Below are 14,554 nucleotides of genomic sequence, written 5' to 3'. Positions count from 1 at the left end.
TTTAAAGCTTCATGGCAGGAGATGAGGAAGAAGAAATAGGTGAGTTTTGCTTAGTGAATGCTCAAAAAGAAACTAAGCCATTGGTTCTCAACTGTGGGGGATTTTGCTGCATAGCCCTCTCCCCCAGGAACACTTGGCAGTGTCTGAAGACATTTTTGGTCTGTTGGGAGGTGGGTATGCTGGTATACTACTGGGCATCTAGTATGTAGATAACCAGGGATTCTATAAAACAGTAGATAGTCCCACAGCATAGAACTATCCAATATAAAAGGGCATTGGTGCCATGTTTGAGAAACCATGAGCTGAGCTAACCTACAGTATCTGTTGAGTTCCTGGGAAGCAAGCACAGAGACTCCTGGTGTGACTCTGTGAGATCACCACTATACCGCGAACCACAACATCGGTTATTCAAATCCACCAGCTGTTCATTGGAAACCCTATACTGGGTCACTATGAGTCAGAATCAACTGCATTAATGCACTAGACTGCAAAGTTGGTTGGAAGCGCAAGGTTGGTAGTTCAGGCTCACAAGTTGCTCCTCGGAAACCCTATACAGGGTTGCTATGGATCGGAACTAACTCGACGGCACTTAACAACAATAACAACAACAACAATTAAACAGAAATGGGTTTAATTGCACTGAGAAGTTCTTTCTAAAGAACAGCACAACTGGAATCTTGATCCTCTTTGTAGTTCTCTAAGTAGGTACAGGCAAAGCAGGGTTAAGAATGGATGAGGGACAAGACCAGGACAGAGATCTCTCTTCCACCCATACTTCCTATCTAGATGCTGTTTACTTCCTGTTCTAATCTGGGGCAGGCAGATCCAAAATTGGAGAGGTCTTGAGTTGTTGTTGTTGTTAGGTGCCACTGAATCAGTATCAACTCATAGTGACCCTATGCAAAACAGAATGAAACACTGTCCCGTCTTTGGCCAACCTCACAACTGTTGCTACGGTTAAGCTCTTTGATGCTGCCACTTTGGCAATCCATCTCGCTAGGGGTCTTCCTCTTTTTCTCTGATCCTTCACCCTACCAAACAAGATATCCTTCAGTAGTGACTGGTTCCTTCTGACAATATGTCCGAAGTATGAGAGACAAAGTCTGGCCATCCTGGGGCCTCTAAGGAGCACTTTGGCTGCACTTCTAACAGATCTGTTGGTTCTTTTGGCAGCCCATGACACTTTCAATATTCTCCTCCAACACCATAACTCAAAAGCATCAATTCTTCTATGATCATCCTTATCCCCTGTCCAGCTTTTTCATGCACAAGAGATTACTGAAAATACCATGGCTTGGGTCAGGCACACCTCAATCCTCAAACTGACATCTTTGTTCTTCAACACTTTAAAAAGGTCTTGTGCAGCAGATTTGCCTAATGCAATATGTCCTTTGATTTTTTGACTCCTGCTTCCAAGAAGAATGAAGTCCTTGACAACTTCAATCTTTTCTCCATTGATAAGAATGTTGTTTATTGGTCCAGGGGTGAGGACTTTTGTTTTCTTTACATTGAGATGTAATCCATACCAAAGGCTGTTTTCTTTGATCTTCATCAGTAAATGTTTTAAGTCCTCTTCACTTTCAGCAAGCAAGGTTGTATCTTTTGCATATCGCAGGTTGTTAATGAGTCTTTCTCCAGTCCTGATTTCACGTTTTTCTTCATATAACCCAGCTTCACGGATTATTTGCTGGGCGTACAGATTGACTAAGTATGGTGAAAGAATATAACCATGTCGCACATCTTTCTTAATTTTAAACCATTATAGCAAAGAAACACTGTCAGGTCTAGAGTAGAGGGTCCCTTTCTTGTGAAATTCTCCCTACTCCCATCTCTCTCCTGACTCAGGGGTGGTGATGGCACCAAAGAGGCCTCTGGGAAGACGGGGAATGGACACAGATGATTTGCTGGGGTATTCAATGGCAGAATTTTTGACTTCCATGCTAGAGACCTGAGTTCACTTTCCAGCCAGTGCATCTTCATGTACTGTCAGTGGAGGCTTGCATGCTGCTATGACGCTGAACAGGCGTTCACTGGTGCTTCCACATTAGAATGGACTAGAAAGAAAAGCCTGTGGTCTAGTCAGAAAATCAGTCAGTGAAAACCCTTTGGATGACAATGGTCTGATCCACAATTTATCATGGGGATGGCCCAGGATCAGGCAGTGTTTTATTCTCGAATGATCATGAGATGGCAGTCACCAAGGCCCATGTAGAGAGTGAAGAGTCCCAGAGAGAAGCAACTGTATCCTTTCTTTACACACAAAAATATTTTAAGGGACACAATGTCTTTTCTTAGAAATAACTTCATCCCATGTTGGTAGCTTCATGTTTTATCACTTCATTGTTGTTGGTGTTAAGTGCCTGCAACTGGTTCCAACTCATAGCGACCCTGTATAGTGTTTCCAAGGAGCGGCTGGTGAGTTTGAACCACTGACCTTGTGGTTAAGCAGTTCAATGATTATCTTATAGCACCATGCCAGAACTTTATCACTTTATTGTTTTTGATGTTAAGTGCTATAGAGTCGACTCCAACTCATAGCAACCCTGTATAGAGTTTCCAAGGAGTGGCTAGTGAGTTTGAACTACAAATTTAATATCTAAGAAATCCTGTGAGCTCTCTAGTGCCACCTATAGAGCTGGAGGCTGGAGTAGACAAGGTCTTTCTCTGGGTTCCTGGCCTCACATTCATTCAGGGCTCCACACTGTTTCCTCAGGTGCAGCCATTCTTTTTAAAAAATAAAGTAAATCTTGGCTGGGGACTCTAGACCCAGAGAGGGAGAGGGGCGGTGTGCTGACAACCGAGGGGCAAGCTTGCAGGGTGTACCCTTTGATGGTTGATGATGCATGGAGGTGATTGTAACCAGGCAATGAAACGATATACGATAGGATGAATGTAAAACTAATGTTCTCCCATGTAAACTATCACATAATTCATGAGAACATATTAAAAAAAATAATAAAGTAAATATTTATAAAAACACATATTTAAGACGTAATTTACAAATAATAAAATGCAGATTTTCGGGGAATAGTTCTGAGCTTTGATAAATACAAGGGAGCGTCTAAAAGTTTATGGGAAAATGGAATTAAAAGATAATGGATTTTTCTCTACAAACTTTTAAAAGCCTTTTTTGTAGGTGCTTCCCGATCACAATATTGAACATTCCACTGCTGCTTTAAGTCTCCTTCCAATTGATACCCAGCCTCCACCAAAGACAAGAACTGTTCTGATTTCTATTTGACACGAATTTTGCCTATTCTAGAACTTCATGTCAGTGGACTGATACAGTATTTTTTCTTTTGTGTCTTGCTTCTTTCACACAAAATAATGCTTTTTAGATTCATCCATGCTATTGTTTGTGTCAAGGAGCTCTGGTAGCATAGTGGTTACAAGTTGGGCTGCTAACCTCAAGGTCAGCAGTTCAAAACTACCAGCTGTTTTGCAGGAGAACGATGAGGGTTTCTGCTCCCATAAAGATTTACAGCCTCAGAAACTCTATACAGGGTCTCTATGAGTTGGAACAGATTCCATGGTTCACTACCACTAGGGCAGGAAGCTAACGATTGAGTATGAAAAATCACACACCAATTAAGGAGATGAGTCTGAGATGCTAGGAAAATGCCTGGGAGGAGAAAGGTACCTGTATTGAGCATTCCCTAACTCAGTGGCCATTCAGGTCACTAGGTAAACTAACATATCTTCATTACATGCTTCATTTTATGACTCTGTCTATCTGGAAAAATGCAAGACCTACTCCAGTGGAATGTAACTATTGGATCTGTTTCCCTTCAAGGTTGATGAAAACTTGGCAAGAAATGTTGATTCACAAATAGAACTTGAGACCCATCTCTGAGTTCAATGTTTGTTTTGGTTGGCTTTTACTAGTTCTGTAATATTAACCATTTACATAATATAAGGGAGTTTCAAAAAGTTTATGGAAGAATTCCATTATCTGCTCATTGTATTTTTCCATGAACTTTTTGTATTACGGCTTGCATTGGGCTTCAAAGACCTTTTAGTTCATTGTCATTACCATGGCCTTAATTCAGCTCTTATCACCTTTAGCAGGTTATAACAGACACTATTGGCTATCACCCACAAGTCAAAGCAACCCCTTTAGGAGCATACTTGCTTACTCCTGACAGAATCCTGATTTGTTTATTCATCCTATTTTAGGCCATATATTTAAGGAAGTCCTGGTGTGGTGCTGTAGGATAAGCACTGGACTGCTAACCTCAAGGTTGAAACCACTCCTTGGAAACCTTATACAGGGTCACTGAGTTGGAACCAACTCAACGGCATTTAACAACAGCATTTTAAAGAAGGAGATCCCTTCCGTAGTCCCAGAAAGTGAATTCTGATTGGCCTAGAATGATGGTCTCATTCCCTTTCTATGACTGGGTTAGGCAAGGCATGGGATATACTTCTGGCCAATGAAATGAAGGATGTCAGATTAGGGGCTTCTGGGAAAGGTTTTTCTTGTTCTTAAAAAGAGAATAGTAGAATGACTAATTGTGACTGCCAAAACTGTAAGAAGTTTTGTAACAAAAGGGGGGAGTAATTAATCTTACAGTTCAGGAACAGTGGACCCTAGGACCATCAAGGGAGAAGAGCACGAGTGGAATATGGTACCCTATTGTAAGAAGCAGCAACCACCAGAGATAGAGGCAGAGGTGATGGCATGAAGAGATAGAGCAGCTGAGGACTCTAGATTCATGGAAAGAGAAAGGCTGTGTGTTGGCGGCCAGGAGGCAGGCTTGCAGAATGTGCTCTTGGATTATTTAAATGATTATATATTCTTGAGTGTTTTTGTGTACACCCCTCCCAAAACAAAACAAAATAAAAACAGAGGAAATAGAAGCAAATACTGTTGGATGATGATGCACAAAAGAGATAGCAATCATTGCAATGAAATGATGAGTGTAAAACCGATGTTCTCCCATGTAAACTATCACACAATTCACATTAAAAACTTAAAAGAAAAAAAAAAAGAGGATAGTAGAGATAGATAAAAGAAATAAGTCCTTTTTTGTCTCTTGGTATGACTACATAAGGAGGTGACTCCTAGAGTTGTGCCAGTCCTCTTGAGACCATAAGTGAACAAGCCTGAAGTCAAAAGCTAAAACAGTACTGTTAAATGATGATGCATGGAGGGGATTGTAATCGCTGCAATGAAACAAAATACAATAGATGAGTGCAAAACCTATGTTCTCCCATGTAAACTATCACTCAATTCACAATAAAAGCTTTAAAAGAAAAAGAAGAAGAAGAAAAAAAAAAACCAACAACAAAATGTCAAACCAGGAGGGAACAGAATGGAAAGATGGAAGTATATGGGCCTTTAATGATATAATGACCCAGTTACATCTGCCCAATGCTATTGCTTTCCATTTCAAAATCACGTAGGCCTGTTTTCACAGTTCTTTAGATAAAATTTCAATAAAAACCAGGTTTTTCCAGTTTTGTGTTAGGTATAGTAGAGAATAGCAAAGAAGAGGGGGGGAAAAAACCCCCAACAAAAAACCAAACTACAACTTACACACTGTTTTCCATTGAAAAACACAGCCCCCCCTTCCCCCACATTCTCAATATCCCCAATATGTAAACTTAGAAGTGATATATTGTCAATGCTTGGGGCCCAAGTAGAACAGAAATACTGCCCAGCAAATGAATATTTGTAAACAAATAAAAATATATAAGGTGAGTGACTACTTTAAACATCAAGTTTTAAGCTATTTCCCCAGAAATGATAACCCTGGGACAGCTGATATTGCTTCTTTTGTTAGGACAGGACTGGAGATGAAGAGTCCCCTTTATCCCAGGCCTGATGATGATCCAATCCTACCTGAATGTTCTAAAAGGCTGGAGGTCCCTGCCTATACGCAATCCTCAAGCTAGTGGCTATGGATTTGAGCTGCACTTATCTAAGATCATACAAGGAAAGGAGATTCATTGACAACCTCCCAAGTGAGGTCTATGATCTGGGAAACCATTCAGCCTTTGAGAACAGACTGAAAGGATGAAAAATCATGGTCAAGAGGGTCCTCTTGCCAGGTAAATAGAAAGTACTTCCAGGAGTCCTACCCTCCTGTTTCGTCTCCTTCATTGAAACATATTGGCAGATGTAATACTTCATAAATAATTTCTTTTTCTATTTTTCTTCCTTTAAAATACTTTATAAAATAGGATCTCTCAATTATAGTACAGTACAGACAAGTAGGAAAAAATCACCATAATCCATTACTTAATAAAGCTATTAAAATTTCTATCTATATTAAGTTTATTTTTGGTCTAATTTATTTTCAAAGTCCTCACTATTACAGGATTTTTCTCTGGAATCATTGAGCAAAATAGTGAGCAGCTGTTCTGGTCTCAGCAAAAGAGGCCGTTGTTCATGGAGGCAATTAGCTACACATTCCAAATCCTCCTCCTGTTCCCAGCTCTCCTGCTGCTGCAGCTGCTTCAGAAACAGACCAAGTGTTGGGTCTTGGATGTACGCTTACAAGCTTTTAAGACTTCAGAAACTACACTGTGCTTCTTTGCTGTTGTTGTTAAGTGCCATCAAGTCTGTTCTGACTCATAGTGAGCTTGTACAGGATTTCTAAGGTTGTGTGTGAATCTTTGCAGGAGCAAAGTCTCATCTTTCTGCTGTGAAATGGCTGGTGGGTGCTAATTGCCAACTCTGTGATATTCTTTGGAGTAACTGTCTCCCCAGGCAGTGCCCCCGGAGCAGTGTTACTCTGCACACAGAATTATGGAACTAATATACAGCCAATGAGCTCTTATAACAGACTACAGCTTTCAGTAATGGATTTTACCTCAATGTGAAATAAACAAAAATCATCACCACTGGAGAAAAGAGTAAAGTTGTCAAAGACTTCATTTTACTTGATCCACAATCAACACTCATGGAAGCAGCAGTCAAGAAATTAAACAACATATTGCATTAGATAAATCTGCTGCAGATTAAAGACGTCTTTAAAGTGTTGAAGAGCAATGATACCTATTTGAGGACTAAAGTGCATCTTTCCTAATAGCTTCATATGCTTGTGAAAGTTGGACAGTGAATAAAAAAGATCATAGAAGAACCGATGCATTTGAATCATGGTGTAGGAGAAGAATATTAAAAGTACCATGGACTGCTGGAACAAACTAATCTTTGTTGGAAGAAGTACAGTTAGAATGCTTCTTAGAAGCCAGGATGGCGAGATTTGTCTCTCATACAGTGAATATGTTATTAAGAGGGACCAGTCCCTAAAGAAGGACATCATGCTTAGAAAAGTGAAGAGTTCAGCAAAAAAGAGGAAGACCTCCAAGGGAATGGATAGACCCAGTGGCAGCAGCAATGGGCTCAAACGTAACAATTGTGAGGCGGGTGCAGGACTGGGCAGTGTTTCATTCTGTCGTGCATAGGCTCGATATGAGCTGGAACCAACTCAGAGGCACCTAACCACAGCAACTCATACTACTTGAGTAGATCCTAGGAAAAAAAAATCAGCAAACTCCTAAAAGTGTAAAAATATAAGATATTATGGGATAGCTGTGAACATGGCCTGTGGTTGGAAATCATGCATACAAGATTCAAGTATCATACAAGATGAAAGCCCTCCAGATAAAGAGGCAGTGTCAGATAAAATATTCAGAGCTCAGCTAAGCTTTCTAGTCTGTCACGGGATAGGGTCTTCTTCAACAAGCGAAAAATATTACACTTGGAGGGAATGAGGGGAATACCATGAACATTGCCCTGTGGTTGGGGACGAGGAGAAGAGTCCTGAACATTGCCTTGTGGTTGGAAAGCATGTATACATGATTCAAGTATCTTAGGTAATGACAAGTTCTGTAGATAAAGAGGAAGTGATAGATAAAATCTACAGAGTTCATTTAAACTTGCAATTCTGTCATGTGTCTTCTTCAACAAGCTAAAATATTACCATTGTAGGAGGGAATGGGGGTTTGTCTCTACACTCAATTTTAGGTGCATATTTTATGTGTTTTCCCACTGGAGATCAATTCCTGGATTGATTTCAATGTCAGTGTCTTTCTCAATGACTATGATAAAAGTATTTTTTTTTTTTAACAGTGGATGACAAATAATTGTTGTTAAGTTCATGTGGGTTACAGCAGGAGAGAAGCAGCAAGTTCACATACCTGGCCTGCCAGGTTGAAGTAAGAATGGTTGGTCAGACTGACTGGTGTGGTCTCACTGGCCTGTGCTTTATAGTTGACCACAAGCTCCCCGCCGTGAAGTGTGTATGTCACCCAGACCTTTAGTTCTCCGGGGTAGCCTTCCTCCCCATCTGGACTGATGCGTGAGAACTCCACACCATTTGACAGCACCCGCGGGGTCCAAAGGACCTAAGAAAAAAAGAGAGTGTTTTCAAAGTTGTTTGATCACTCCAGTCTCAAGCTAAATGCCACATTTTAATATTTAAAGACAACGATTCTAGAAAGAGAAGTGTTATATCAATTATTAGTGTTTTTGAATAACACCTTGGATCTTACATTCTCTTAAATATTTTATACAGAATGGCTTTTAAGAGGGAAAAAATGTTTTTCTCTTTACCTTCCCCATACTTTTTCTCATTAAATTCATATTTATTTTTCTTTTATATGTTTTTATTTTGGAACCCAATTCTGGTAAATATCATATCACAATATCTGCTAATACCATCTTTCCTGGGAGTCCTATATGCAAATACTTATAAAAATCACTTTGAGGTTCTCCATGCTCTCTTGGCATAACTAACAACAAATAAGAAGGTACTTGTTCCTTTAGGAAGAACACTAGCAAACAAGCCAGGAATCCTGTTTTGGGTTTTCCCTTAGCTTACAGTGTGGCTTTGAGCAACAATCCCTTCCATAAATAAAGTGGTTGAAAAAGTGATCTCAAAAGAGTTTTCTTGTTTTAGAAAATATGATACTAACAATATGAAGAAAAATCTCTTTTAAAAGGCTCTGCTTTAGGATAGGAATATTGGGTTCCTCTCAATTTTGTCCTTGAGACTCCAAGACTACGCTATGGGGGAGGGAAAACCATTTACTAAGTGCTCATGATGAGACAAGGCTAGAAACTTCACAGACACTATCTCATCTGTCAGTCATGTCTTATCTCACAGTAGCCTTGCAGTAGGTATCATGATCTTCTTTTGACTTATTCTCATTTATCTTCAGTGATTAATCAGAGAACTGAAGCTCAGGAAGAACTGACCACTTGCCCGAGGCCAAGTGGTAAATGACAGGATGTGAACAGACTTGTCTGATCCCCAGCCTGTGTCTGTTTCCTTATTCTATGCTGTCAGAAGATGAATGAAGGGGAATCCTGGTTCTCGGTCCTCGGGAGTCTGATGCTTAACCCAATGATCCTTTCACTGGTTTCATTACAGGCTGCTAAGTAGATAATTTTGTGAGTTAAATTTCCTGTAAATTATCATACCCATATTATATCCTAAAGCAGAGCCAGAAAGGACAGGAACAGGTATGGTAGCTGGATGAGACCTCTAATTTGTTGAGTTCTGACCAGACACTGACCTAATGTTTTACATAAATCACCTTGCAAAGAAATGACTTGGTTGAATCAAATGAAACTGCCATTTTCTCTTGGTCAACACAACCACTGGTAAACTCCTAAAGCTCCACCTAATATTCTTACCCTTGCTTTACAGATGAGTCAAGTTGAGATCAGTGAGGTTAATTAGCCCTCTTCCATCTCCCACATCTCAGGGGAGTAAGGCAGAGTCCTTTCATACTTATGACCATTGTTTAAAAGGAAAAAAAAAAAAAAAAAGTCTTGCTTAAAACCATACATGTAATTACAGATAGAACTAGGATTCAAATTCAGGGCTGGCTGTTTGCATTATTGGTTTGGCCATTAATCTACAGTAGTCTACACTACCTACAGCTTTGTTTCAGCAAATGTTTCCATTTTCAACAGATGTGTTGTTAATTGCCAGGGAATCTGTTCTGACTCATAGTGACCCTATATAGGGTTTCCAAGGAGCAGTTGGTGGGGTTTGAAGTGCTGAACTTGTGTTAACAGTTAAGGGCTTATTCAACAGCACCATAACCAGGCCTCCTTTTAGACTTGAAAGATACCCTCCAAATAGACTCCTTTTAGACTTGAAAGATAACCTCCAAATAGACTTGAAAGATAACCTCCACAGGCCCACGGAATGGCCTGGGAGCTCAGACTCTGCCCACCCACTCTAGGCAGGGGTTGGCTCCCTCACTGATGTTGCATTTGCCAGGAGGGGAGCCCAGTGGGAACGTGGGACCTTTGCTCTCACCTCCGGTGAAAGCAGCTGGTATGTGAAAGAAACATATTAACTTTGGGAAAACAAAATTTATGCCCTTATTTATATTACCCAGTAATGTTGAACTTCCCAGACAATTAAAGTGTGATGCCTGTTACATGTGTAATTAACAAAAGAAAACAAAATCCCCTGCATGAAATATTTTAGCAATCTGATATTTTAGGACTATTTGGTTTTTTTCCTTTAGCAAAAAGACACAAATAGAAAGCTTTTTTGTGTAAACTAATACTATCAGATACGTACCATTTCTACTCACAGAAGGATTTTCCTGTTCTGGTAGTTTCCAAATTTCCAGAAATTTTACAGGTCTTGGACTCCTTATGGAGTCCTAGTATGGCGCTGTAGGATAAGCACTGGACCTCAAGTCGGTTTGAACTACAAAGTCAGTGGTTCAAACTCACCAGCAACTGCTCCTTGGAAACCCTATCTAGGGTCGCTGTGAGTCGGAATTGAATCGATGGCACTTAACAACAACAGGCCTGCTTATAGGGGGTCCTGGTGGTACAGTGGTTAAAGCACTCTATGGATCACTGAAAGCCCAGCAGTTTGAACTCACCAGCCACTTTGCAGAAACAAGGTGAGCAGTATGCTACCATAAATATTTACAACTCTGGAAATCCTAAAAGACAGTTCCATTCTGTCCTGTAGGGTTATTATGGGTGAGAATTTACTTGATGGGAATGGGTCAGCCTACTTATATTATTTTGAATCCTGTCAGGTTACTCAAATTTTATCTTTTAAAATGAGTTGTTCTAAATGGAAAAACACATACTCCCAAACCTATACTTATTCCATAAGTAAAATACAGGTATTCCTTCAAACATTTAATGTTGATCAAATAATCCTCTGCCAACAAACTCAAGAACTGAAGATGGCAAATAGTTCTGTGTTGAAAAGAAACACAATTTTGAAAACAAAGTTCATTTGCTATGACTATACATGTTATTCTACTCAAAAACCCTCAGTGACTCCATAATAGGGTTCCAATTCTTTTCCTACTTCAGGCTAGGCTATTGTACAACCATGCTCTCTAATATCCATATGTTAAATGAAATTCAATCTTTTCTCCAAGGGCAGTTCAAATCTCACCTTCGCAGTTGTAGTTAATCCATCCGTACCTGGTTCCTACAGCACACTGTTGGCATCTATATTAGGGGGCTGTTGGCCCTGCCTTATGACAATTCTGTAGGGTCTACCTCCCTCACTTTACTATGAGCTTCAGGAGGAAAAGACAGTTCTGTGCCTCCTTTAGTTTGGTATTTCCAATTCTATTATGCACCCTGGTTCACAGAGGGGTTCAAGAGGTATACTGAATTCAAGGGCATACACATTCACTATTTTGCTGTTTATAGAGGACATTTACAAAAGAGTCCTGGTGTGGTGCTGTAGGCTAATGTGCTGGACTGCAAAATTAGTTTGAACAGCAAGGCTTCGGTTCAAACTCACCACTTGCTCCTTGGAAACGCTATATAGGGGTCATTATGGGTTGGAACTGACTCAACAGCACTTAACAACAAAACAGAGGACATAGATAGTAAGAACAATCACAGAGAATACCACAGTGGAGTAGAGAAATGGATCTGGAACATGCTAGAACAAGGTACTGTCCTGAGGCTCTTCTGGAAATCCCTATCCAAAACAGAGCTGGATCTTTACTTCCTCTGGTTGAAGTTTGCCTATGCAAGTGGAATGTTCTAGAGACCCTCTGCCTTAACACTGACAGAACACGCACTACTCTCTGCCTTTATGCTCTCCTTGGTGTGAGGAAACCCATTGCTGAGAAAAGGAGAACTGATGGGACAGTCAGGTCCCAGGCCATAGACAGGAAGCCAGTGGGGAGGGGAAACAGTGACAGACTTCCTTCAGTAGGACAAGTGCAGTCAGAGGCAGGAAAGAAGAAATTGTGGTACCCAGCTGCCACACTTGTTCCTGCCTCCTCTGCCTCTTCTCTAGGATATAACCTGGGTCATGTAATTTAAAGGAAAGTTAACTACCAAAATGATCTCCCTCACAGGAGGATTAACCTGTTAACCCGCAGACTCCCACAGAACTAAGAAGCAGGATGGCAGACATTTCCTACCTCAGAGAAAAACTGTTTTATATTTTCATTCCTAACTGTGTTTTCCAGGGATTCATTGAGGAAATGGAAATCTTAATGTAGAAAGGGGGAATTAGCAAGAACCTGAGGTGTGGGAAAGGAAGAGAAGACCTTGAGGCAGTGATCCAGTGCATGCGAAGGGACTTTATAGCAGATAATGGAAGGTGTGTGGATTGGGGGCACCATAGCAGCCTTGCAGGACACCAGCAGGGGTAGAGTAGGAATGAGGGCTTTGGGCCTGAAAGACCTGACTACCCCACTTAGACGTTGTGTGGTCTTTCAGGATCTCAGATTTCTCATTTGGTGACAATATAGGTTTCTAGTAGGGGTTGTTGTTGTTGTCAGGTGCCATCGAGTCGGAACCGACTCATAGCAACCCCATGCACAGCAGAACGAAACAATATACGATCCTGGGCCAACCTCACTACCGCTGCCACACTTGATACCATCAATGATGCCACCTGGCTGATCCATCTCGTTGGGGGTCTTCCTCTTTTTCTCTGACCCTCCACCTTACCCAGCATGACATCCTTCTCCAGCGACTGTTTCCTCCTGACAATATGTCCAAAGTATGAGAGACGAAGCTTAGCCATCCTAGCCTCCAAAGTATGAGAGACGAAGCTTAGCCATCCTCCAAGGAGCACTCTGGCTGCACTTCTTCCAAAACAGATCTATTGGTTCTTTTGGCAGTCCATGGCACTTTTAGTATTCTCCTCCAACACCACAACTCAAAGGCATCAATTCTTCTATGATCTTCCTTATTCACTGTCTAGCTTTCGCATCCATATGACGTTATTGAAAATATCATGGCTTGGGTCAGGCGCTCCTTAGTCCTCAAGCTGACATCTCTGCTCTTCAACACTTTAAAAAGTTCCTGTGCAGCAGATTTGCCCAACACAATACATCGTCTGATCTCTTGACTGCTGCTTCCACGACTGTTGACAGTTGATACAAGAAGAAAGAATTCCTTGACAACTTCAATCTTTTCTCTGTTGATAAGAATGTTGTTTATTGGTCCAGTGGTGAGGATTTTTGTTTCCCTGACACTGAGATGCAACCCATACTGAAGGCTGTGCTCTTTGATCTTCATCAGTAAATGTTTCTAGTAGGGATTACAGATACTGAATTTAAAAAATAGAGATACTTTATTTAAAAAGTGGTATTATGATTCATCCACTTTTCTGTTGTAACTCAAGTCAACCTGACCCCTAGATCCTATTCAATTCATTTAATCTTTGGGATACTTCTATGGGATATACACTATTATTAGCCTATTTTGGAGATGAGGAAACTGAGGAGAGGAAGATTAGCCTGCCGTAAAAACTGTAGGAAAGTAGTTCCCTACCCTTCCTAAATTCTTTCCTAATCCAAGGGCTACTGTCCTTTACTGTGCGGTCTCCTCTGCCTGTTATTGTCAGGTGAGCTGGAGAAGGATGGGTCCTGGAACATGACCATCACATTGCTCCCCAAAACTAGGGGACTCCCTTACTACAGGCTCTAGGGACTGGGATTGTGCCTGGTAAACAAAAGGTCTGTGTTTGAGGGTATTTTGTGAAGTGTCAAGTGGGGTTGTCAAATACCTTGGCTCACCTTATCAAACCCTCTGACTCCGCCATGCAGACTGTTGGGCCCATTGTTAATGGGCAGCTTGTATTCCTTTCCTTCCAAGGTGAATGTTCCTTTCGCAATTCGGTTGGCCACCCTCCCAACCACGGCTCCAAAGTAAGGCTGCTTCTGGAGGTACCCTGCAAGGACATGAGATGACAGCAGTATTTTAAGGCTTTAAAACATATGTGAGGCTCACACTACTGCCCATCACATCCCTCTGAGGGATGCTGCAAGCAGGAGCAACAAAGGTCTTGTTGTTCAACAACAGAGAATAATGTTCTTTCTATGAGATCTTTTTCTTTCTCCAATGTTCACTGTAAACAAATGTTAAGAACCATATAAAGCACAAAGAAGGAATTTAAATTATTTTTAATCTTATCACCAGAAAGAATCACAGTCAATATTCTTATGAACATTTTTCTAGTCTTTTATTTCACGTTTTGTTTTTTAATGTTTTATTGTGACTTATGTGATAGTTTACATGTGAGAACATTGTTTTTACATTCATTCTATAGTATATCGTCTCATTGCCATGGTT

At 40.7% G+C, this 14,554-nt stretch overlaps 1 protein-coding gene across 1 annotated transcript in view; it reads right to left on the bottom strand.

Moving 5' to 3' along the window:
- Nucleotides 1–14,554, bottom strand: part of GALM (galactose mutarotase (aldose 1-epimerase)) — a 110,070-nt gene that overhangs the window by 56,940 nt on the left and 38,576 nt on the right. The window contains exons 2-3 of the mRNA XM_006839374.1: nucleotides 13,999–14,153; nucleotides 8,149–8,355 (exon numbers count right to left, since the gene is read on the bottom strand). Of these exons, the coding sequence (XP_006839437.1) occupies nucleotides 8,149–8,355; nucleotides 13,999–14,153 (362 nt within the window). The remainder of the gene's footprint in view (nucleotides 1–8,148; nucleotides 8,356–13,998; nucleotides 14,154–14,554) is intronic.

Source organism: Chrysochloris asiatica, unplaced genomic scaffold (assembly GCF_000296735.1).
Source record: "Chrysochloris asiatica unplaced genomic scaffold, ChrAsi1.0 scaffold00024, whole genome shotgun sequence".
NCBI lineage: Eukaryota > Metazoa > Chordata > Mammalia > Afrosoricida > Chrysochloridae > Chrysochloris > Chrysochloris asiatica.
The sequence above is the reverse complement of the archived record's forward strand: the minus strand, read 5'-3'. Positions and strand labels throughout refer to the sequence as shown.